Source organism: Sorex fumeus, unplaced genomic scaffold (assembly GCF_029834395.1).
Source record: "Sorex fumeus unplaced genomic scaffold, SorFum_2.1 ptg000098l, whole genome shotgun sequence".
Taxonomy (NCBI): domain Eukaryota; kingdom Metazoa; phylum Chordata; class Mammalia; order Eulipotyphla; family Soricidae; genus Sorex; species Sorex fumeus.
The window spans coordinates 26,197,296-26,222,176 of NW_026606155.1; the positions used below are offsets into that span (position 1 = coordinate 26,197,296).

Genomic DNA, 24,881 nt, shown 5'->3' on the forward strand with positions numbered 1-24,881 from the left:
AGCAGATAGGGGGGTTTATTTTAAGGGAGGAGAGTTCCATGTTGTTTTGTTTCTGAGCCACATCTGTCAGTGCCCAGATGCTCAGTCCATGCTCAGGAGTAACTCCTGGAAGTACCATATATCCTGCCAGGGACTTGAACCAGGGTCAGTGGGATGCAGGGCAAGTTCCTTAACCCCTGTGTTCTCTCTCCAGCCCCCAGGGGTCCACATTCTTGAGTTTGGTCTGATGGCTGGTATGCGCTGGTAGGAACTTTTGAGATAATCCGGGAGAATCCCCAAGACTTGTTTCTTATCATCGTGGGGACAGGAAAATCCACATCCCTGTGTTCTGGCCACGCTGAGCAGAGAAATATTCCGACGGTTCCCAGTCACTGCACTTGCACTCAAGTTGGCAAGCCTGACCTCAGTCATTCTCTCATGCATTCCTTTACCCCTCACCCCCATTTCTAATTTGAGGATACAGAGGTTCGGCATGCCCACAGTCACCAGTTTCATCAACGGCTGGGCTGGAGCGACTATTCTTTTCCTGCCAGGCTGGAGCGCTGCTCTCTGCCCTGGGACCTCCTCAGCCAGCAGCCCAGGGAGAAGTGGAAGGACTCATGGGCTAGAATGGTTTCAAATCAGGGCGCAGGGCCTGGGGAAAGCCGAGCCAACGTACCGGGTGACATGGTCCCCCATGAGTCCCAGCCCAGATCAGGCAGACAGAGTGGGTCATATTGTAAGGTCCCTTGGGACCAGTCTCTGGAGTCTCTGTCATTAAAGGGAGATCACGATCCGCGTCCTAACAATATGGGAAAGTAGGCAAAAGGAGATTTTATCTCGGAGCTAATGCAGTAGTACAGAAGTTAGGGCGCTTGTCTTGAACACAGTGGGCCTGGGTCCCAAGCCTGGCACTACATATGGTCTCCTGGAGCCTGCCAGGAATGACAGGTGAGCACATAACCAGGAGTAAGCCCTGAGCATTGCCAGATGTGGTCTCAAAACAAGCAAACAAAAAAAGACTCTGTCTCAACAAGCACCAGAACAGTGCCCATGTAAAAACTGTGCAGAACAGAGTAAACTTAATGCTAGCTCCATGGAACAATTGAACAAAAGCCCTAGACAGGATGCAAAGAAGGGGGCTGGAGACAGTTCAGCGGGTAGGGTGCTTGCCTTGTACATGGCTGACTCAGCTTTGGGCCCCGGCACCCAGTGTGGTCTCCTGAACCCTTCTGGGAGTAACTCCCGGAGTAATTGCTGAGTGCAGAGTCAGTTCAAACAACAACAACAACAACAACAACAAAACACACAAAAAGAATTCAGGGAAAGAGCAAAGGTGCCCTGGGGGCAGGGACTTCCTTGCTCTGTTAGCACCAGAGGACATACCTGGACGCCAGACAGAGCCACCAGCAGTCACCCCCATCACTGTGCCCTCTCTCAGTTCTCTGGGGTCCCTGAGACCCAGTTTCCAGCTCTGTGACTGGGTGGAGCAGCCTTGACCTGTTTCTTTAACCCATGGTCCAGGAGCTGGTGTTGGTGAAGTGGGACAGGCTGGAGAACGCAGCTCTGGATGATGATGATGGCCGAGATGACTCAGGTCCATGCCACTGCTCCGGTGGCTGAGAAGCAGCCACGAAAGGGTAGGACAAGCCTGGAGCTATGCACAGGGCCTCCGCTCCTTAAGTGCAAGGTGAGAAGTAATCCTGAACCGGGGCCAGGGAGATTGCCTAAGGAGCAGGAGTCTTGGTTCAGTCCCTGACGCCCTGTGGGCCCCCGAATGCCACTGGGAGGAACCCCTGAGCAATAGATCAGCATCTCTTGAGCACTGCCAGGAGTGGCCCGAAATAAAACCCAAGATAAAACAAAAGCTTCAGGGTTGGAATGAAGATACAAAAAGTCATAGATAAATAAGCAATCAAAGGTCACAGAGCACAGGCCCTGGAGCCATGGATGCTTCATGGCTATAAATGCTGGCCCTACTTCCCCCAAGCTGGGGAATCTCAAGCAAGTGTGTTAACCTCTCTTGTCTTCAATATCTCCGACTTTGTAAATGGGGAGATCTTGAAAATAATACCTGATGGAGCTGTTGGGAGGACTGAAGAACTTGAAATGCGTGAACCTGTGTTTTGGATGACAGATCAGCCACCGCAAGGTTTCACCATGGAATTCGTGGTAAAATGATGCCCAGCCTGTGGGGTGGGCAGTGCTGTGTGGATTTCATGATTAATGAAGCTTCGGGGGTGGCAGCTCTCCTATAATGAAGCCAGCCATATGTGGCTGCTGTTGGGCAAGAAACTCATAAATCATACTGAGCGAGCTCAGCATGTGGCATCTGGCTCGGCAGCAAAGCTGGGTCCAGTCAGTGCAACACCCCCGCTGCCCCCCGTGGTCCCGCTGCCCAGAGAGCCCTGGGCCGGGCAAGGCCAAGACCCACAGCACCAGCTTCTGCTCCCAGAGCCTCTGGGCGAGGTGGTGGGCCGTGTCCTCCAGGGGCCCCACACCCATCTCAGGCACCAAACCAGGACTCTGAGACTTGAATGCACATCAGAATTCCCAGGGCGCTGGCTCAGCTCCCAGGGCTGCACCCCAGCCTCTCTGATTCAATAGAACCGGGTGGGGTCCCAGACCTGCATTTCTGCCAAGTTCCCCAGGGGATACTGCTACAGGGCTGTGGGACCAAATGCTGAAAACGGCCGGAGTTTATACTTTATTTGTCCTTGGGCAAGTTTCTTCCCCGACTCCCTCATCCATAAAGTGGGCATAACATAGACCTTGGTTGTATGTGTGGGAGTGGGGTAGGGGGAGGGGACAGGGGCAACAAAAAAAAGGCACAAGGAACCAAATCAAGTTCTGGGAACCCAGGAAATGCTTGATCCATGCTATCACCTTAGCTATCACCTTAGCTATCATCCTTAGCTATCACCAGCCCATTGTTAACGGATGTGAGTGGAAAGAGTACAGAACTGTGAAGCCCTGAGCTCTTTTATTGTTTGGGGGCCACACCCCGTGATGCTCAGGGGTTATTTCTGGCTCTGCACTCAGGAATCACTCTTGGCAGTGTTCGGGGAAACCATATGGGGTGCTGGGGATCGAACTTAGGTCGGCGGTGTGCAAGGCAAACACCCTAACTGCTGTGCTATTGCTCTGGCCCCAGAACCTGAACTTTTAAGAAGGGAAGTGAGTGGCACAATGAGCAAATCTTGACTGAGTACTTACTAAATGCAAAGCCCTTGCTGGAAAGTGCAGGGGTTAAGGTGCTTACCTTGCCAGGCTGACCCTGGGTTAATCTTCACCTGGAGTGATCCCTGTGCACTACTTCCCCTCCCCTTCAAAAACAGTCAGAAACAGAGAAATGAAATGCAGACACCCCAGGCCCATGGCTAATTCCTAAATGAAAAAATGTTTTATCACTAAAGAATTAAAATTACCCTGCCCCCACCCCCCCCACACACACACACACCTCGGGGGAGTGTTCTCACAGTTTCACTTGAGAACCAGTCTCTGCACTGAGGCTGTGGGCAGTGTGAACTGGAGCAGGCACAGTTCCTGCTTCAGGGAGGACAAACAGGACCAAAGGAGACAGTCCACAGCCTGGGGCGAGGAGGAAGCTGCCACTGTGGCCGGCATGGCTGGGAGGATGCTTTCCAGAAAGGAAGGTGGCAGGACAGGTCCCCCAGAAATGCTCTGACAGGCAGCAATCAAGGCTCCACAAATCTCTAGGGGACGTCCCGACCTTCAGGAGAACACCCAGATGAAGGCGCCCTTCTGAAGACAGCCTTCCGATGGCAGAAACCTATCCAGGGTAGCCAAAGCCTGGAGCAGAGGAATGTGTCCTTCCGCATCAGCGAGACCCAGTGGCTCTCCTTGTACCCGCCAGGCCTGTGGGAAACCTCCTGTCTATCCCATTTGCTCCACACATCTACCTTCATCTCTGCAGACTTGGGGGTGCTCGAGCCCTTGAAGGAAGGTGATGTTGTTGGGCCGTTTCTCTCATTTCCCTCAAGTGCAAAAGGGAAGACCCTGAGGGACCCAGAAGGAGCCCCTTGCCCTCATTTCCCTCTTGCTCCACTCCTGAGTTTGTGCTGGTAAGGCCCCTCATTTCCAGCCAGCCTGAAGGCTTTGTTGATGTCTCCAGGGGCTGGGGAAAGGTGACCGGTCCCCACCTCCCCTTTTTTTTCTTTTTTTTTCACCCGGCAATGTTCAGGGGTACATCTGACTCATGCACTCAGGATTTATTCCTGGCAGTGCTCAGGGGATCATATGGGATGCTGGAAATTGAATCCGGGTTGGCTGTGTGCAAGGCAAACACCCTACTCGCTGTGTTATCACTCCAGTCCCTATCCCCACCAATTCTCAGGGACCAACGGAGGTGAAAAAGAAAATGGGGCCCAGAGAGGGAGGTTGGAAGGACAAGAGAGGGGAGAAGAGTATCAGGCCCTGTCTGGAGGAGGAGAAGCAGAGGAGGAAGCAGAGTGCAGGTCAGCGTGGACAGAGGACTGTGGTCCTCCAGGGACAGAGCCATTGCCAGGGTCTTCCGAGCCAAGTGGCCCCTGGACTTAGACCAAGCTGGACTCCAGGCTGTAAACTCAGAGCAAACCCCCGCCAGGTGGTGGAAGTACTGGGGAACTTCAGAGATGCAGCCCTGAGGGCAGGTCACAGACCCGGTGCAGAGGTTTGGTGACCCGCTGACCATCACCGCTGTTCACACGTCTGCCGCTGGGCACAGTTTCACCATTTCCAGGTGTGTTTTGGGGGTTTCCACCAGCGTCTCGGGAAGCACAAGCTGTGTATCTGCACCTGAGCAGGGTAGGAGTCCCCCTCTTTGAGGACCCGTCTGCAGTTTCTCCTCCCCCAGGAAGGCTGACACCACCCCCTCCCCACCCAACCCCCAGACCACACTCTTTCCATTACTTTCATAGCCAGGGTCCTGGGTTGGCATGGGGCATGGGCGCCAAGAAGTACAGCTTTGGGTGCAGGAAAGCATGCCACCTTCGGGGGTTCAGCCCCACATTGAGAGAAGAGCAGCCCCAACTCCCAGGCCGGGCAGGGGACAGGACGAGGCGCCGCTGGAGGGCCCGCTCAGGGCGAGAAGGGAAGGGAGGCCTTGCACACGGCACACGGGGAGAAGAGGTTTATTCCGGCACGTTTGCAGACAGGTCCTCATGAACAGCGAGTAGCACATGCTTTGGTCAAGAAAGAGAGGAAAAGCAGAACCAGAATGGGGCTGAGAGCCACGGCAGAGCGCGGGCTGCCTGCCCTCCTACATTCAGCGACAGAGTCCCACACCCCCTCCCTGTAGGGCCCACACCGTCTCCCCCGTGGACATGCACACTGGCCGTGGCCGTGGCTGAGAGGTCACAATAGAGCAGGGGAATAAGTGTGGTGGTAGTAGGTGGCGGGGGGGGGGGGGGAGCACTGGGGCCCCCGAGAGGTGAAGATGCAGCAGGAGAACCGGAGGGGCAGGAAACCAGTGAAGAAATCTCCGGTCAGGAGCGTTGTGGGCCCCCCCAAGGCCACGTGGAGGACGCCGAGGCGATGGTTGAGGCACAGCGGGGGAGGGGGAGAGACCGGACAGGGCAGCTTGGCTCAGAGCCGAGGCCCCCCCCCCCCCCGGGGGATCGGGAAGAAGCTGGGGCAAGCCATGGGCCCCTCTATCCAAGGAAAATGCATCTATGCACACACATGCAATATAGGTGGGGGGCCGCGGGGGGCGGCGCAGGAGGTTCCTGGGCCTTCTGGAATCCATGAGCTCCCCAGGGGTTCAGTATCCCTGCGTGATGAGGCCTGGGGGCTCCTGGGGCAGTGTGGCCACCGCTGGCTGGTTTGCTTTGGGAAGGGACCCCTGCCCCCCCACCATCCCGCACTCCCCCAAGTACCACATGGCCTGACCGAGGGTGGGGCTGGGGGTGGCTGAGGCCATAGGAGCTACGGCCAGGATAAGGCTACGGCATCGAAGGAGAGACCCAGGGGCAGAGGGCAGACAGAGCCAGGGATACTGACAGGGGCCCCTGGGCAGCTTCCGGCCCTGGGGGACTCAGGCGCCTCCTCCAGAGGGCAGGTGGGGGGGGGGGTGCAGGGTGGGTAAGGCCTGGGCGGGAGGATGTGGCCCTCCATGACATGGGGAGGTTTGGGGCTTCAGGTTCTCAGGGCCTGAAGGATGCAGTTTGTACAGAGGCTTTGAGTAGCAGGAGTGGAAACTTCGGAGAAGGATGGAGCTGCCCAGTGGGGGCTGGGCACTAGCTGATCGCTGAGGTCCAAGGGAGAGGTCTTGGCCAGACACGTGGCCCAACAGAGGGGCTTCATAAGCCGTGTCCTGAGGCAGCCTCGGGCTCACAAACTGGGGAGCAGAGCGCAGGACAGAGCCTGCAGGGCGGAGCTGGGTGGGCGAGGAACAAGTTCCCCAAGACAGCTCCGTGCTTTGGCGGCCTGGCCGCTCTCCCCTTCACATCCTGTGCTTTGTCCTCGATTCCATCCTTCCTGCGCCCCATCCAGCACCTGCCAGGGAGTGGCCTGAGCCCCTCGCCTCCTTCTTGCCCCCCCACACCTCGCCCTGCAGGCTGGCCCCCCTCCTCCTGCCCCGCCCCCACCCCCCACCCCCAGGGAGGGCCCCAGGAAGGGGCGAAGGCTCAGTCTCTGCCTCGCGGCTATTCAGCGTCTGACCGGCTGGGCCTGGGGTGGGGGAACGCCCCTCCCCGTGCAGACTTTGGACAATCACATCATGGCGGGGGTTGTTGTTGGCTGATGATCCCGGCAGAAATGGCAGGAGATGGAAAGGGCCCGCTTTACACTCCCCCACCCTAACCCCTTCCGGTCCCCAAGTCTCATGCAAAAGGTACAGGAGGCCCCGGGGGCTGCCGTCAGGTGTGGGGCAACAGCTGCCACTGCTGCCCAGGGGCGTCGGCCTGGCACTTGCTGGTCACTAGCTGGTCGGACTTCACCTCCAGGCAGAGGCCGCTGACGGAATGCTGGATGGAGGAACCTTTCCGCCGCCATCTCTGCAGGGGAGAGGGTGGAAATGGGGAGGGGGGAGCTGGTTAGGGCACATGGGGCCAGCAGGCTCAGGGAGCTGAGTGCACACTTTGCTCAATTCCGGGCACTGGCACTGCCAGGACTGATCCCCGATAATCGCTTGGGGGCAGCCCCTCCTCCACTAAGCACTGCCTGTATGCCCTGCTTTAAAAAAAAAAAAAAGAAAGAAAGAAAAGAAAAATGGGCATTTCTTTATGGCACAGGATGACAGGACGACAACAGCCCTGCCCGTTCCTGACATGCTGCCCCGTGGTCCATCCACCAGACGCCCCAGCCCACACTCTCGCTCCTTGTCCAGCTAGGCAGGAAGTTGCTGTCCCGCTCAGAGGCCCGCAGGATGAATCTGTGACCCAGAAACACCTCTTGTCTGCCTGCCCAGCATATGCCTAAATGTGGCCGAGGGCCAAAGATCGAGCACCCGCTCTAGGGGTGCAGGCACATGCCGGAATCCCAGTTCAACTCCTCGTGCCCCCCACCCCCCATGAGCGTGGCCAGTAATGCCCCTGGGAGGTCCCTGAGCACTTCTCTTCCCCAGTGGTGCTGGCAACAGGGAGGAGAACTGTGCACGCAGGAAGGAGGAGGGAGTGGGGCTGGGAGTTTAGAAGGGAACAAGAGGTCGGGACCCAGAGATGGAGGCTGGGAGAAGAATAAAGAGCGAGCGCCGTCCTCGCTGGGCTCTCTCTCCTGGGCACCCATCTCCTCTTGCTCTCCATCCCCCTGATCTTCCTGCTGCCCTGCTGGCTGGAGCCTGGAGGCTCGGATGGGGGCAGGACCAGGTTCTGCTGCAGCAGCCCAAGGAAGGGAGCATCTGGGTGCAGGCAGGTGGGCAGCAGACGAGCCAATTTGGGATGTGACACGGAGTGAAGGTTGGAAGTGGCATCTGGATACTCCTGAGCAGTGCAGAGCTGTGTGGCGTGGGGCTTAGAACCAGCCTCTCCGGCTCCAGCACCGGGTGGCGGCCTGACCTGAAGTTCAGGGGTAGAGCTCAGAGCACCTGGTGCCCGGTGCTGCTCTTAGAAGCTCCTGGTATGGACCTGCCATCCGCCCAAAGCTGGCCAAGCCTCGCTGGGGGCAGCAGAGGGGACAGTTGTCCCCAAGGGGATCTAGGAGAGGGTCACAGGGCCTCCCTTGGGCTACACCTGTGCCCAGTGTGGCCCCAGCTCCTGGCCCTTTGCATGATAAGCATCGGGCACCTTCCTGCTTCTCCCTCACCCCCAACCCACTAGGGTGTATGTGGCATGGGTACACAGGGCATGTGTCCTTTCTTTATCCGGCAACCAACAAGGTCTGCATAGTCCCTGGCACCAGTGAGACCCTACCTCCTTCACACATACACACATACATACCCCATGCAGTTTTATCTTGGTGGTCTGGGCTTAGGGCCATGCCCTCTTGGTATACAGGGGCTGTCCTGGCTCTGTGTTCAGGAATCACTCTTGGTGGGGTTCGGGGGACTATACGGGGGTGCGGGGAATCAAACTCAGGTCGCTTACCTGCAAGGCCAGCGCACTACCTGCTATACTGGGCCCCTTTGATGAAGAACGAATGAGTGGAAGAATGAACTAAGGACCCCATCGTGAAGCGGGAAGAGGGGCTGGCCCTGTGCAGGACTCACACACCCTCTGCAGCTACTGGAGCCTGTACTGCTCAGAGAAACAGCTGCCCCCAGCACCTCCCTGGCAGCAATCTCAGCACATGCAGCTTCCACAGAAGGCAGACTGGAAATTCAGCCGCCACTGTATTTGATTTGTTTGTTATTTATTTATTTATTTATTTATTTTGTGGGCTATGTATACCTGGCAGTGCTCAGGGCTGATTCCTGGCTCTGGGCTCAGGGATCACTCCTGGGAGGAGTTGGGGGACCATATGAGGTGCCAGGGATAGAATCCGGTTTGCTGTGAGCAAGGCAAGCCCCCTGCCTACCATACTATTGCTCTGGGCCAACCCTCCATTTTTATAAGAGTGAAGCTGCAGGAGTGGGAAGGGGTGACACACTAACTTCATCATCCCAGGGCCCCGGGCAAGGAAATCTCTGGGGTTCCTGACACCACCAACTTTGGGAATGGGGCCAGAGTGGGGACCAAGGCAGAAAGTCTCCGGCAGCAGGAAGACAGCTTACCCTGCCCTCCTGGGAGAATAGAGGCACCACCACCCAGTGTGTGCTTCTGGGGGTGCTGGCAGGACTTGTAGGAACAGAAGGAAAGTGGCTGAGGGGATTCTGACCCCCTCAGTAGGCTGGGGTCAGAGGGCAGGCAGAATGAGCTTCACTGCTCAGTTAGAGAGGGCAGGCCCAGCAGGGAGTGTTTGTTACCCCAACCTCTCAGATACATTCCTACACACACACACACACACACACACACACACACACACACACACACACACACACGCCAAGGCAGAGGCCCAGAATGAAACTGTAAACTGCCAATGACCCCAAAGGATAGAGCTGATGAGGAAGAACAGGAGAAGGGGAGAAAGGAACACCTGCAGGCCGACCTGGAGAGCCTGGCGCCCTCCTCATCCCTGGCACTGCCCCCAGAAGGGTGGGCCAAGCAAGGGACAGAGTGATGCCTGCACAGTATGGGCTGGGCTGGCTGTCCTGGTCAGCGGGACATCTCTGAGCTCATGTCACTGCCAACCCAGTGGCCTACCCATGTCCTGGGATGTACAGAGGCAGAGTGGCAGGGTGTGTGTGTGTGTGTGTGTGTTTGTTTGTGTGTATTTATGTGTAGAAACAGGAAACAGATAATCTCAGATGGGGCTACATGCCAGCTGCGAACATATTCTGACCTCAGTTTCCCCTGTCAGCCAGAAGTCAGGAAATACTTCGACCCGGGGGAGACCCCAAAAGGCTGAGCATATGCAGGGATGCAGGAGACCCTGAGTTCCGTCTCTGGCGCTGGGAACCCCCAGCACTGCCACTGAAAGCTTCGGGGCTATACTGCCAGGCTGCACACAGCTAAGGAGGACAAACATTTTCCATAAGGGGGGGCTGGAGCAATAGTACAGCGAGGAAGACATTTGCCTTGCATGCCACTGGCCCTGGTTCAATCCCCAGCACCACCAGGAGTGAGCCCTGAGCAAACAGGCATGAGCAGCCCCTAAGCAGAGGCCTGGCAGCCTAGTTCCCGCCCGCCCCCAAATTGAAAGACACAGAAAGACTCACCACACATCTACGACTTTCTGGGTTAACCCTGTGAACTTAGGAATTGCACAAACCTGAGTTTGGATCCCAGCTCCAAGCCCTTCCCAGCTGTGGGATCTGACATGGTAGTTTGTTTGTTTGCTTGTTTGGGGGGCCAGGCCCAGTGGTGTTCAGGAGCTACACCTAGCTCAGTGCTCAGGGGCCCCCCTGGCAGTGGCTGGAGGTTCTGGTGGTGCTGGGGGTGGAACCTGGAGCTTCCACACGCAAAGCCTGGACACAACCCACACATGAGTTGCTATGCCGGCTCAGTTTCCCGACCTCTAAAGCAGACCCAGTTCTCGGCTCTCCTTCCCAGTGGCCGGGAGGATGGCCTGGCCTGAGCTCAGCTCCTAAGACTCTGCCCATGGGCTCTTGGACAGTGTGCCATGACTGTGCCCCTGAGAGTGTGGACACCGGCAGTGCTTGCCCTCATGGAGCTCCCGGGCCTGCGGGTGGTAACTCACCTGAGTCTTGGCGCAGGCCCCCTCCCCTCCCCACGGTGCTCACCTGCTTGCCTTCCCGCGGGTTGCACGTCTGCAGCGTGACCGGGGCGTCCTGGGGGTCGGAGCTGGAGGCGGCCGTGAGGCACTTGCCCTGCTGCTGGATGAGATGCTCACTGAACAGCCAGGCCTGCACGACAGGGGCCAGGAGGGCCACGTGAGAAGGCTCAGGGTGTGAACCAGGAGAGGGGGCACTGCCACACCCAAGGAGGCTGCTGGTGGGGCAGAAGTTTCTATAAAGGTGGGCTAGAGTGATACACAGTGGATAGGGAGTTTGCCTTGCACACGGCCAACCTGAGTTCTAATCCCAGAATCCCATATGGTCCCCTGAGCACCGCCAGGAGTAATTCCTGAGTGCAGAGCCAGGAGTAACCCCTGAGCATCGCCGGGTGTGACCCAAAAAGCAAAAAAAAAAAAAAAAAAAAAAGAGAGAGAGAGAGAGAAGGCAAGGTGGTGGGGTCGGTGTGGGATTTCACTGGATGTTGACTTTCTCTGAAATTTCTCATGATGAAAGGTTGATGGAGAACAGACGATTGGTTAAAAAAACTATGGTCCATCTACACAATGGAATGCAGCTGTTAGGAAAGATGAAGTTATGAAATTTCCTTATTAGTGGATGGTCATGGAGAGTATCATGCTAAGTAAAATGAATCAGAAAGAGAGGGCCAGACGAAGAATGACTGCACTCATGTGTGGAACATAAAATAACATGAGACTGACAAGACCAGTAGACACAAGGGCCAGGAATATTGCTCCATAGTTGGAAGCCTGTCTCATGAGCTGCCAAGAGACAGTAGGGGTGGATGCAATCGGGGCCTGGCGTGACAGGCTGGGACGGGGATGGAAGGTGGCAGGAGTTGATAGGAGCCATGACATGTGACGGGTCATGTGCAGGGTCCCTGGGAAGGTGGCTGGTTGTGGGGGTGCGGACACAGAGAGGGGGAGACTGTGCAGAGTAAGCCTGCCACCACCCCCGTCCTCTTTCCTCCCCCATGCCCAGGCGGACCCTGAGGTCCCCGGTCACTTACCTGGGATGCTGGGGGGTTCTTGGCACTCCCTCTGCAGGGTCCCATTCCGAGCAGGAAGTTGTCCTGGCCCTGGGATTCTAAGCAATTCACACCCTGCTTGATGATGCCGGGGAGCACTTCCTTAACCGGGATGCTGAGAGGAGGGACAGCATCAGTCAGGCTTGCCTCTGCCCGGGGGGTGGGGCTGGGGGATACCTGCACCCTCTGCCCTAGGCAGCACCCTGGGGGCGCCAAATCTCCAGGGATAGGCACTGATTCAGGAGCCCCAGGAATTGTCCCTGACTTGGGGGCCACTGCAATGTGAACTCAGTCAGAAAGGAGGGCCCAGATCATGAACAAGAGAGTCCTGGGGGGGGGGGGGGGGGAAGCTGATGTGGGACCCCTCTGGAGAAGCTGACTGGAAACAGACAAATCTGAAACTGCATCAGCTCACTAAGAGATGAGAGAAACATATCCCAGCCTCACCACTGTTTGCTCACCAGATAAATACCTGCATTTTGTTTATTTTTGGTTTGGGGGCCACACCTGGCTATGCTCAGTAATCACTCCCTCCTGGCGGGGTTTGGAGGACCATGTGGGGTGCCGGGGATTGAACCCAGGTCAGCCGCGTGCAGGGCAAACACCCTACCTGCTGTACTATCTCTTCGGCTCCTAAATGTGTGTGCTTTATATTTTAAATGACAATATCCACTTGGCAATGGTTGTGGGGTTCTATCGTCTCATCGTAAACTGGCCCAACTTTTTTTCAGAGGGCAGTAGAACGAAGACCCAAGAATATGAACCCCTTTGCCCAAACAATCCACCTCAGGGAAACTTGACTACTTAGCAAGGACAGCTGAAAGAAGAGATTTGGTTGAAAAGATAATCCGCTCAGAGCGGTCCCTTAGACGGACACACGGGAGCTCCCTAATATCTAAAATATAGAGAGCGGACCCAACACAGCCTGACTCATCTGTAGGATGGGAAACCCGTTAGTCATGAAACACAACTCCGGAAGAATATGTGGTGCTGTGGGGAAGCACTCACAACAAACTGTGAGGCGGAGCAGGCATCTTTCAAAATATTGAGTTTCTGAAGCCATATGCACAGGGAAACATGCTCAAGCACACATGGAGACACAGACACATGGTTCAGATCTAGGGGACTAATGACCCCCAACACACAGGCGTCAAGCAAGAGGATTTAGAGGCTGATCCTGTACCTAATCGGGTGTGTGTGTGTGCGTGCCTGCGTGTGTGCGTGTGTGCATGTGTGTGTGTGTGTGTTCCCCGCAGAACTCAGGAGGCCTGGGGCCCCTGCTGGCATGGCAATTCTTGGCTGATCAGGGCTGGGTATTCAATTGGGATCAGCTGCACACACAGCCTGTGCCTTGACCCCTGAGTGATCTCTCTGGCATCCTGTATATAATCTTATTTGCTTCCTGTTACCTCTGCAAGAAAGAGAACGGGGTGCAGGGGTGCAGGAGGCAGGGGGGAAGCAGCGTAATGTCTCTGCCCCTTCAGAGTGGACAATGCTGTCACCAAACCAGGCTTCCTTCCTCAGTTCCCTTCCTCCTCTGGACGCCCCAGGCCACAGACAACCCACCTGCTGTCTTGAAGTCTTCAGCAGATCCTCTCACTTTCTCTCCCCTGCCCCTGGCAGCAACGCAAGCCCCTCTGGACTGTCCTCATCCCTCCCCATCCCTGAGAGGTCATTCAGTTCTAGAGTAGAGGGCGCAAACTTGTGCCCTCCCCCCGCCTCCCGGCCGGGGGTGAGGGGAGGGTTGACTGGATAACTTCTGTCTGATCTGCGGCTGGAGGCTGTTAGGGCTTTGAATGAGTCAATATTTGAATAGATGAAATTAGCAAGGCAACACAAAAGACGTCTGAATCCAGCTTGTCTTGAAAGGACAGGAAAAAAAAAAAAGCAAGATCTGAGGGTCTGGCTGGAGGGCTGCAAGATCCTGGGAGTCTGTAACCCCATCAGCCTGGCTCGCCTCTGTTCCTCCACCGGCTTGATTGATTGGCCTCCCCCAACCCCTCGCTGCGGGACTCAAGTGTGCAACCCTGGCTGGGTGCAAGGGCGTCGGGAGGGAACGGCTCCACCCACTCGGCTTCATTCATCCCCACCAAGGACGCTGTGCTGCGCTGCCACCCATACAGATGAAGACGAGATGCCAGCTGGGGCCTCTCGAGAACATGGCCCAAGAGCTGTTCCAGACACTCCCACTCTCTTTCTCTTCCTCCCCTCTGTTGTCTAGGGAGATATCAAGGTGCTCAGCTTCCAGGAGGCGCCTCGGTGGGTGGGAGCGGCTGGCCTGCGTGAGCCCATGGCACCTGCACTACAAGCAGGCAGATGCTGGCAGAGGAGGAGGCTCGGGCAGCAACCTCAAGAGCAGCTGTGGGCCTGGGGGCGGGTGGGAGGGGCGAGGGGTGGTTTGTGTGGTAGCTACACTGCAGCTGAGTGGCGGGGAGGTCGTGGCCACCCTTCTCAGCCTCCCGAGCAGTGCCCAGCTCACGTGTCCTGTGTGCCCACAGGCCCCTTGCATCTGCATCTGCTTCCTCCTCCCTGGGTCTCCTCCAACCTGGGCCGCCAGTACTGAGCCTCTGTTCACAAATGCACTGGGTACCCTCCCTCTGTTGGTTTTCTCTCTGTCCCTCATGACAACATACTGTTTTTTTGTTTTTGTTTTTGTTTTTTTTAAATCATGAGAAGCTGTTTACTTCCATCTGCCAGGTATCATGGTCAGAAGCACTCACTATCTAGCACTCTCAGACATGTGGTGGGCTCGTGCAGTGCTCAACCTGCACAGCTGTTCCTGCCCATCCTGAAACATAGGCACGTGTTGGCAATGGCTGGGGTCGGCCGCGGAACTTTGATCTAGATAAGGTGCAGAATCATGGCAGGACTGCTGACGGGCCAAGGAAAGTGAAGGACTTTTTCCCTTAGCCTCCTCACTTTCCCTGCCACAGACTATCTGTATGTGTGGCCCAAGTAACAGTGGCCCCTGTTTGGAGGAAAACAGGTGTCATTTGAGCCTAAAGATCTCCTTTCTGGGGCTGGAGCAATAGTACAGCGGGTAGGGTGTTTTGCCTTGCACATGGCTGACCCAGGTTCGAGCCCTGGCATCCCAAATGGTCTCCTGAGTATCACTAGGAGTGATTCCTGAGTGCAGAGCCAGGTGTAACCCCTGAGCATTGCCAATGTGACCCAAAAAGCCAGAAAGAAAGAAAGAAAGAAAGAAAGAAAGAAAGAAAGAAAAAGAAAGATCTCCTTCCTGCCCCAAGCCTTGGATTATTCCTCTTCCTTTTACCCTGGAAACTGAGGCAGAACTTGGAGGAGGAGCGGCTGAAAGAGGAATTTGGGTGGGGATGAGATCTGCATGTCCTACTTTAACAATAAGATACCATTTCTTTGAACTTCCTCACCCTGAGAAAAAGGAAGAGAAAACGACCTATGCTCCTCATTTCACACAGCTGGTCCCGTCACCCCCCCGTCTTGTAGTGGGCCCTGAGGAGGACCGATTTCTCCTGCCTCTTGGGACACTGTGTGGGGACTGGGCAGTGGCACAGATGGCATCTTGCCAGGCCTCCCCACTCCTGCTGGAAACCTACAGTCTCTGACTCCTTTGGAAACGTGTTTGAGCCATGGTAGAATGTACAACGATGGCTTTCTCCTGAGAAGCAATCATCTGTAATGTTTCAGGGAGATGGCGTGAAGGCTGAAAGCAATACTTGGCTTGCCAGAGCCCTGGGTTTAAGGCCTAGCACCACAGGTTCTCCTGAGCACTGCAGGGAGTGACCCTTAAGCCCTGGGCTAGGACAAAGTCCCAAGTACCCTCTTTCCCCCTCAAAAAAGTCACATTTAAGGTAGGGCATTTGCCTTACATGTGGACAACCCAGGTTCGATTCCTCCGTCCCTCTTAGAGAGCCCATCATGCTACCGAGTATCCCACCTGCATGGCAGAGCCTGGCAAGCTCCCCGAGGCGTATTCGATATGCCAAAAACAGTAACAACAAGTCTCACAATGGAGACGTTACTGGTGCCCGCGCGAGCAAATCAATGAACAACGGGAGGACAATGCTACAGTGCTACAGTGCCCCATTAAAAGCAATCATTTTAGAAGACTGTTTCTTTGAAAGTTCTTCCCTTCACAGCTGTCAGATCAGGCAGCTCACGCTCTCCTAAGGATGCTGCCGTGATGTCACTGTTTAAGTCCCTTGGCAATTGCTCCCAGAGTCCCTTTATTCTTGTTTTCATCTTGTCACGCCGTGTTTGGAGCCAGGATTATATTATCTGGGTTAATCAGCCAGCTTGTTCACTGGTCTTGGCTGGAGCCTAACCATGGCGGTTCTCCAAAACTGAAATCTGTCCTCAAAGGACAAAGATCCGCTTCCTTCGAGGACAAGCAGGCTCCGAGGGGTGGAGCGGACGTTCTGGAGGCCAAGCACCAGCCTCGGAGAAAGCAGGCAGCGGGAGATGGCCTATTCCTCCCCCACCACCCAGGACGGGCAGCTACAGAAGGGGAAAGCAGATTCTGAAGTGACTACTGAGGCCTATTGACGACGGAGTTTATTTGGTCAGAAATGTTTATTGCCTGCCCACGGGTGTTGGGGATAAAGCGACGAATGAAGACAGGTAACCCCTCTGAGCATGGAGACAACAACCGACTGAGCTGGCCACTTTGATGCTGCTTTAGTGGTTTCAGCCTCCTGTCTGTGGGGGAAAACCGCTGTGCGGGGTGATGGATGAGGAGGTGGATGGAGGAAGGAGGCAGGGGACCCGGGGGAGCCGCTGCCAATGCAGAGTCCTGCGCAGGCTTCCTGGGAAGAAGGAGTTTTTGCATCCCCAAGGAGGAAAAGAAGTGTGGTTGAAGCTAAGACATAAAAAGGGTGTGTGTGGGGGGGGATGGGAGGGGTGGGAGGAATCACTCTTGGCAGTGCCTGGTGAGGGGACCATGCCATGCCAGGGTTCAACCTGGGCTTCTCACCAGCAAAACACGCACTCCAGCCCATTGAAACAACTCTCCGGCCCCTGCAAAGCCTTTTGAAACCGGGGAAAGGGAGCTGCTCCGTGCAGCCATTAAAACTTATTTTTTGTAGCACTCTTAACACACACAGCTTCTCTGCTGCTGCACCACGGGGCATGGTGCCACTTGTATTTGCCTCCTCGTTTGCAACAGCAAACATTTCCCATATTCTTTCACAGGCCTTATGCTTAAAATATTAATGGATTCATAATATTTGCTCAGCACTGGACATAATGAGAGCTGCTGCGCCCAGGCCCTGCTGTCAGGTGTTTGCTTGGTGGCTGGGTTGGGTTTGGCTTCACAGCCCTGCAGGAGGACCTTTCCTGAGCATCCAGCTGTCAAGCTGTTTTTGGCTTGGGTCTCTTATTTCCTTCAGGCGGATACCCACAAGGGAGAGAACAAGGCCCAAGGGATGCGTATGTGTTTGGCCGTGGCCATACAATGCAGCTCTGTTTCCCTCGGAGAACTCCATCCACGTCTAGCTCCAAGGCCAAGGCAGCTAAAACCTAGTTCCCGCCTGGGAGAGTACAAGCGGGCGGGTGTGTGCTTTGCACGCAGGAGGCTGGGGTTCGATCCCGGGAAATTACACGGTCTCCCAAGCACTGCTGGTCCCCAACTCTGGAACGGGGACAGCCCCAAGACGCAGCTGTGGGTAGCCCCCAAACCAAGAAACAAAATTTGATTCTCGTCACATCTCCTTCCTTTCAACTCCTGGTCACGACCCTGTTCTCAGAGCCTTCACACCAAGCCCCTGACTGTGAGAGAAAGCCATACTAGACTGCTTGTACCCCGGGGAGCTCTCAGGATTGGGGGGGGCTCCCCCAAGCAACTGCTTCCCCACCCCCCACACGACCTCATAGACAACTCACGTGAGCTCTGGGTAGACGTTCTCTAGGTACCAGCGGAAGGATTTGCAGTTCAACTTCTTCCGCTGCTCGATCCGTGTGGCCACGCTGAAGGAGTAAGACAGCTCAAGCTGGGGTGCAGGGACGAGGATGAGGGCACCCCCTTTCCCAGGCCCGAAGGCTGGGCCCCCTTTCCTGTTAGTCTCGATAACACTCTCTCTGACCTTCCAATGGCCTGCCCCCCCCCCCCCCAGCTCTTCGGAACATTCCTCATTCCTCTCCTCAGCTTCCTGTTCCAAGTTGAGGTCAGCTCTCTGGGGCAGTGTACCCCAGAGGCCAGGCTGTGTTATGGGCTTCTCACTCTCTGGACCTCAGTTAGCCTCCCACTCCTTCATCCTGACTTCCACGGGGAGCCTCTGGTTCCCGCACTGGTCATTTAGGACAAAGAGCGAACAGCAGGAGGATCGAGCACCAGACCTCCTTCAGGGGCCGAAGATGACTCAGTGGGCTGAGCATTCAGGAAGCCTGGGTCCAATTCCCAGCACTACATGGTCTCCTGAGGACCACCAGGAGTGACCCCCGCAAGCAGAGCTGGGAATAGTAGTCCCCGAGTGAAAATAAAAACAAAAATAAACCTCCTTGGGAAATTCTGGCAAGAAGAGGCTGCCATGAATGTGGGACCCGCAATTTGATCTCCTCAGCCCCTACACTGCACCCCTCACCCCCACAAGGCTGCTCATGGCCGACTGACCGTGGGTCTCAGAGCCATCTCTTGCATCTTGTCCAGTAAGTGGGGAATGTGACCACCCACTTCAGAAGGCTTTTGTGAGAATCAAATGAAGAATTAAGGGGACAAGCATGGAGGGGGTCCTCAGTACATACTTGTTTCCCACTGAAACAGGGCTATCACTCTTTTAAAAGATGATTTTTTTTTGCTTTTTGAGTCACACCTGGCAATACTTAGGGGTTACTCCTGGTGGTTCTTAGGGGACCAGATGAGATGCCGGGGATGGAACCTGGGTCAGCCACATGCAAGGCAAATGCCCTACCCACTGTACTATCACTCCAGCCCCAAAAGATTATTTAAAAGATTTTTTTAAAATATATGGTTTTCAGCCCATTCTGGGAAATGCTTGGGGGTTAGTCCTTGTGGTACTTGGAGGACCACATGGTGACAGAGACCATCCTGGGCATTCATTGGACAAATCATGCACTCCGGCCCTTTGAACCATCTTCTTGGCCCATAACTCTTTTTGTATTTTTCCGTCTTTAAAACTTTGAAAAATGACAAATACAAGTAAACAGAGGGAGGGTATAAACAGAGGAATGCTCACTAGTACTATTTTCACAAAACTTTTCTGACTATGACCTTAAGAAACCAACACAGCTTCCATCATGCTCAGGGTTGCGTGAGCACGTATGGGGGCAGAGACACGTGAAACTGAAATCCGTCCCAGCAATCCTTGCCCTCCAAGGCCAACAACCGTCAGTCCCTATTCCCGTCGGTATACTAATGCATTCTAGTTGGTTCCCTCTCTCGTTCAATGCTAATCACGACTCACTACATGGATTCCACCACCTATCTGCATTTTAAAAATGCTCAGGCAGACTGGAGTTATGACAGTCTGGGATGGGGAGAGCAGCTCACAGATCACAGGGAGATTTTGAAGGCCCGTGGGTGGAGGCAAACCCCAGGGGTTTACTGCAGACAGCCTGTCCCTCTGCCAGCCCACACGCGTTCCTCTCCTGCAGGCAGCTGGTGAGTCTGTTCCCTGCAAGAACATCCCAGGTCTCGGGCTCCTTTGGGCCTCCCTGCCCCGCGAGGACCTGGTCTTGACTCCAGATTGCCCACTGCCCTGCGGGGTGAGGCTTGGTTCTAAGTGGACCGAGCACTCCCCTGGGGTCCAGGCCATCTTGCACTGGGCTGAGGTCCCACTACCGGGACCACAGGGGCGGTCTCACTCCCGGAAGGACCCACCTGCCAAAGGCCTTCCCAATGGCTGACGGCCGGGCCTCGTAGTAATACTGCTTGTATTCATCCATCCACACCTCGGCAGTGCGCTTGGTGTTCCTACGAGGAGAGGAAGGAGCCAATCAGGGCCACCCAGGGTTCAGATGCTGTTCTGCTCACAACTGAGTGAGGTGCACACCCATCTCACTGGAGAGCACCCTGACACCCCCAGCAGGCCCACAGCTGCAGGTGTTCCTCGGACACCCTACTGAGAGGAGACTATTATACTAAAAAAATTCGAGGTAGGGGGGTGGTTCAACACTAGAGCACATGCCAGGCATGTGGAGAACCTAGGTTCAATCCCTGGTACGGAAACTTTAAAAAGACCACCCTACTCCCGTATGGATAAAAAGAACAGATAGGAGGCTATCTCTTTAGTAAAATCTGTGTGCCAACCTAAACACCATCCAGTTGGCGGATAATGAACTGTGTTCCACACCATGTGGTACTACACAGCCAGGAAGGATATGCCGTAGTTGCCCCCCCCCACCCCATAGGGTGCCTGTGATTTAATGGCAACTGGCAGCAAAGCATGCTGCAGTGAAAACCCAAGGCATGGTGCCCTGCATCTCTGCACAGACACAAGTACAAGTGCACAGCGAGCAGGCTACTCCGGGTATAAGCTAGATGTTTGAAGATGAGCATCCTCCAAACAAGGGCGCGTGGGCCTGCCCAGGTCAAGACACTCTCCACATCCTCACTCCCCTGCCCCCCAAGGATAGCAGGACATGGAGCGGGCTCCTAGGACCTTGCTCCTGCCTGTTGGGCCAGTGGCTTGGAGCAAAAGTGGGCAGCTGTGGACCAATCAACTCAGGACACAGCATCCATGACCGGGATGCAGGGCCCAGGGTGGGACGGGCTGCTCCAGGTCATGAGAACCATCTTTCAGTTTCAAGGACGCAGAGTCCAGGCAAGAGAGACCTGCGGACAACACCCCCACATCCTCCTCCCACGCCTGGAAACAGCTGACGGAGGCGTGAGACCCGGGAAGGAGCCACTGGGGAAGGCTCCCTGCACTGTGACCTACCGGATGTAGGTGAGGGCGTTGCCCTCAGGGAAGTTGTAGGGGTGCCGCTTCCTGAAGACGTGGCCTACCCGGCTGCAGGGCAGGATCTCCAGGCTCCCACCACACATCCACACCCTGAAGGAGAGCTCTGGGGAGACAAGGCAGCATCAGGGGCAGCAGGCCAGCATAAAGAGGGGGACCCCATTCCCATGCCTGCTCCTGAGTACTCAAACTATGTGTATGATATCCACCTGCACACACATCACATACCCTCCCTCATACACACTCTCCACGCACATCACACACACACCCACCCTCCATACATGTGCACGCATCCTCCACACACATCACACAACCCTCTATACACATACCCTCCACCCACATCACACACCCTCCACATACATCACACACACACCCTCCACACACATTCCACACCCTCCACACACATTACACACACACCTCACACACCCTCCACACACATCACACAACCCTCTATACACATATCCTTCACCCACATCACACACATACCCTCCATACACATACACACCACACCCTCCACACACATCACACACCCTCCACACACCCTCCTCCACACACATCACACACATCACACACATCTTCCATACACCCTCCGCACACCCTCCCTTCCACATCCCCTCCACATACACACCCTCTACATACACCCACACACACACATCACACCCCCCACATACCCTCCACACACACTCTCTACACTAATTTCATAGTTACCACACACACCCCCTCACACATCTGCAGATCACACATACCCTCACACACACATTCTATATATATCCCATAGCTACCACACACCCACACACTCCACACATATTGCTCCATACACACCACACACACACGCACACACACACGCACACACATACTAACATCACACACATGCCACGTGTTCCCGACCTGTGGGAGCACTCAAGACACACCCAGACCAAAGATGAAGGAAGAGGAGTCAAATGGCAGTGCCGTGTCCCGTGTCCTGCTAAAAAGGCCTGCACACGGGAGCTAGAGAGCGCAGTGGCTCTGACCTGCTCTCTCCTGGCCCCAGAGCTCCCTCTGCTGTGGGGGGTCTCTGTCCCCAGCAGACCCCTGACCCCATGGAGAGCCACTTCCTTTTGCTGGTGGGGCAGAACCAGCTTGGGCCAGTGCCTGTCGGCCCTCAGGGGTGCTGGGACATGCAAATGGCCCCTGGCTTCCCGGGAGGGACATCTCAGGCTGTCCTTCCTGTCCTGGGTTCTGTCCTCTGTTCACCGACCGTCATTTCTTAGGGAGCTGGCAGAATATCACAAGTCTCTTCAGATTTCTCACTTTCTTTCATTTAACCCTGTGATGAGATGCCCTCCGATATTAGAATGCCTCCTTTCTGTCCCAGAAGAAAAAAAAACCAAGGGATTTATTTGTTTTTGTTTTAAAAATATAGGTGAAAAAAATTTTTTTTAAATAAATTAAAATATGGGTGGCTTGGGACTGGAGTGAGAACACTGCAAGTAGGGTGTTTGCCTTCTGCACATAGCTGACCCGGGTTCAGTCCTGTCTCCCTGTATGGTCCCCTCAGTCCTGCCAGGAGTGATCCCTGAGTGCAGAGTCAGGAAAAGCCCTGAGCACCGCAGGGCATGGCCCAAAAAAACTCTTTTGAAGGATGGTTTTTATTAAAAGGCCACCTTCAGTGGTCTTTCATTATAAACTCTTTTTATTAGAAGATACACTTCACCCTGGGTCCCTCTTCTCACTCCCAAGCTAGATGTGGGGTCACTCATGGTGGGACCTGTCCTGGGTCTCTTCCCTGGTGCAGCCCCTTGGGGAAGTGGGGAGGGACACTGACTGGACTCATGCCCACCTTCTGGCCAGCTGTGTGCACCAGGCAATTTCCAGGTGTGGCCCAGTAGCCAGGATGGACCCTCGGCACATCCTGCTCTTGACATTGGGTTGACCGTGTCAATGGGCTTCCCTAGGTTTGCCTTAGGCGGCCAGGCCTTTACCCATCCCCTGGTCAAACTCAGCCATGACATTCAGAACTGGGTCAGGAGAAGTGGATTCAGTTCCGCTTCCACCATTCCCATTTGTTATGCTGTGTTTCTGTTCTTCCCACTCAGCCCTTGCTGTCCTTATGATCGTTAATTTCTGTCATTATTATCAACAATGGCAATGACAAAGCAGCAGCCGCCTTCCACTTCATCAACACTTGCTATGCGCTGTGCTCTTCCTGCCCAATTCCAATTCACCTAGCAGTCATGTGGAGTCAGGATGATCTCCTCATGTTTTTCTAAGAACTGTGATGCCCAAAGATGTGAAATCACCTTTCCAAGGTCACACAGTCAACTGCAGAATTGACTGCAGTTGAATTGCTCACACTTTGTTTAGGTAGCTGCCTCATTTTTACATTATTCAGCATCTTTGGGAGGTGTGGTTTTGAGGTCACATTCAGAGGTGCTCAGGGTTTACTCCTGTGCTTGGGAGTCACTCCTGGCAGTGTTTGGGAGGCCATATGTGATGCCAAGGATTGCACCTGCAGGCAAGCACAGTGAGCAGAGCAAGAGGGAAAGGACCTTTGAGTGGAGATGTTGGTCTGGGTTATTTATTTATTTATTTTTAATTAATTCTGTTGTTGTTGTTGTTTTGTTTTGGGGCCACATCAGTGGTATTCGGGGGCTGCTCCTGACTCTATGCTCAGGGATCACTCCTGGCGGAGCTCAGGGGATTATATGGGATGCCGAAATCAAACCTGGGTTGGCTGCTCACGTAAGGCAAATATCCCCCCCCATCCTATTGCTCTGACCCCCTCCTCTGTTTTTGAGAAAGGACCTGGCTTTGCTCTGAGTGACACAGGGACAAGACCAGGGGCTGCTGCAGCCAAGGGACATGCCCTAAACACTTCCGAAAGGGCCCCCACCCCCACCCAGGATCCCAGAGCTTGCACATCTGCCATCTGGCTCCAGGGGCCTCTCTCGGGGGGCCACAGAGATGAGTCTCTGTTCATGCAGCAGAGATCAGGCCCCAGGTCTCTGCCTCACGAGTCTCTAGGCTCCAAACTGCTCCCAGCCGCTGAGAGTCTGAACGCCAGGGTGAGCACGGACATTCCTTTCAAATTTTCCCCCCCCAAAAATTCTTGTAAGAAACAACACCCTTCTCAGAATCATGCCTTAGTTCCCCCACACCGGGAGCTCTCGCCTCAGGCCCTGATGAAAGTCAGAGATTTGATCCAGCACTTGTTTCTCCGTCAATCACCCACCCACCTTCAGGGGAAAAAGCAAAAAGAAAAAGCTCTGGATGCGGGAGAGAGAGGCCTTTCATTCGCTAATGCCAATGCTTTGCATCTCCACGGAAAGCCAACCCTGCCAGGCCCTTCACACGGGGGAGCCTCGGAGGTCCCCAACACATGAAAGGAGGTCAGTGGGTAGGGAGGCAGCGGCAGCTCCTACAATTCACTCCTCCACCCTCCTACCTGTGAGCAGCTCCCTCGAGGGTGTTTCAAACAGGGAATGTGGAGCCCAAGAGACAGTACAGCAGGTAGGGCGCTTGCCTTGCACACAGCCGACCCAGTTTAATCCCCAGAACCCCAGGTAGTCTCCATAGCCTGCCAGGAATGTGATCTGAGCACAGAGCTAGGAGTGAGCCCTGAGCACAAACCTCCTTCCCCCCCAAAAAAACCAAACAAACAAAGAAATGAAGAAAGAATGTAGCCAAGGTTCACCCATTCATGCTGTGTTATGTTTCCTGACTTACCAAAATTCTCTCCACCCCAGATGTCCATCTGGGCATCGTACTTTCCCAGGTGGTTAAACCAGGACTTGTCGATCACGAAGATGCCCCCAGCTATGACAGGAGTCCTGGGAACAAGGAGAGAGATGACCCAAGAGTTTAAGGAGCCGGGAAGCCCCTATAGCTCCTCCTGGCGCTGCAGATCTGTACCCCAGAAACTCCCGCTTGCAGGGTCCCTGAGGCTGGGCATCTGGTCAGCTTCTGGCCTCTGTTGTCTCTGTGTCCTAGCACAGAGTCAGATTTTGATTTATGCACTTCTGAAGCCTGCAGGAGCAGATTTTGAATTATGCACCTCTGAAGCCTGCAGGAGCAGAAGGACCACCCAAACCCCTCCACTTTCTCACTGCGGCATCTCCGAGGCCCCTGGCCCAGGGGAGGAAGCGTGTCCTGGAGCCCAGAGGGGCCCTTACCTGATAGGCTGGGTGGGGTCTGTCCGAGCAATCTTCTGCTCCAGAGGGATCTGCTCCCACTTGAAATGCAGGCTCCAGTCAAATCCTGAGGGGAAGGG

The 24,881-nt window shown here is 55.0% G+C and overlaps 1 protein-coding gene across 2 annotated transcripts in view; it reads right to left on the reverse strand.

Annotated features, from left to right (window-relative positions):
• Positions 1-6,657: 6,657 nt before the first annotated feature.
• Positions 6,658-24,881, reverse strand: part of GALNT16 (polypeptide N-acetylgalactosaminyltransferase 16) — an 87,801-nt gene continuing 69,577 nt past the window's right edge. For both annotated transcript variants that reach the window (XM_056133434.1, XM_056133433.1), the window contains 8 exons: positions 24,784-24,868; positions 24,338-24,441; positions 20,609-20,735; positions 19,549-19,641; positions 17,595-17,678; positions 11,718-11,850; positions 10,697-10,819; positions 6,658-6,974 (listed from right to left, as the gene is read on the reverse strand). In XM_056133434.1, coding sequence (XP_055989409.1) covers positions 6,837-6,974; positions 10,697-10,819; positions 11,718-11,850; positions 17,595-17,678; positions 19,549-19,641; positions 20,609-20,735; positions 24,338-24,441; positions 24,784-24,868 — 887 coding nt within the window. In that variant the 3' untranslated portion in view covers positions 6,658-6,836. The remainder of the gene's footprint in view (positions 6,975-10,696; positions 10,820-11,717; positions 11,851-17,594; positions 17,679-19,548; positions 19,642-20,608; positions 20,736-24,337; positions 24,442-24,783; positions 24,869-24,881) is intronic.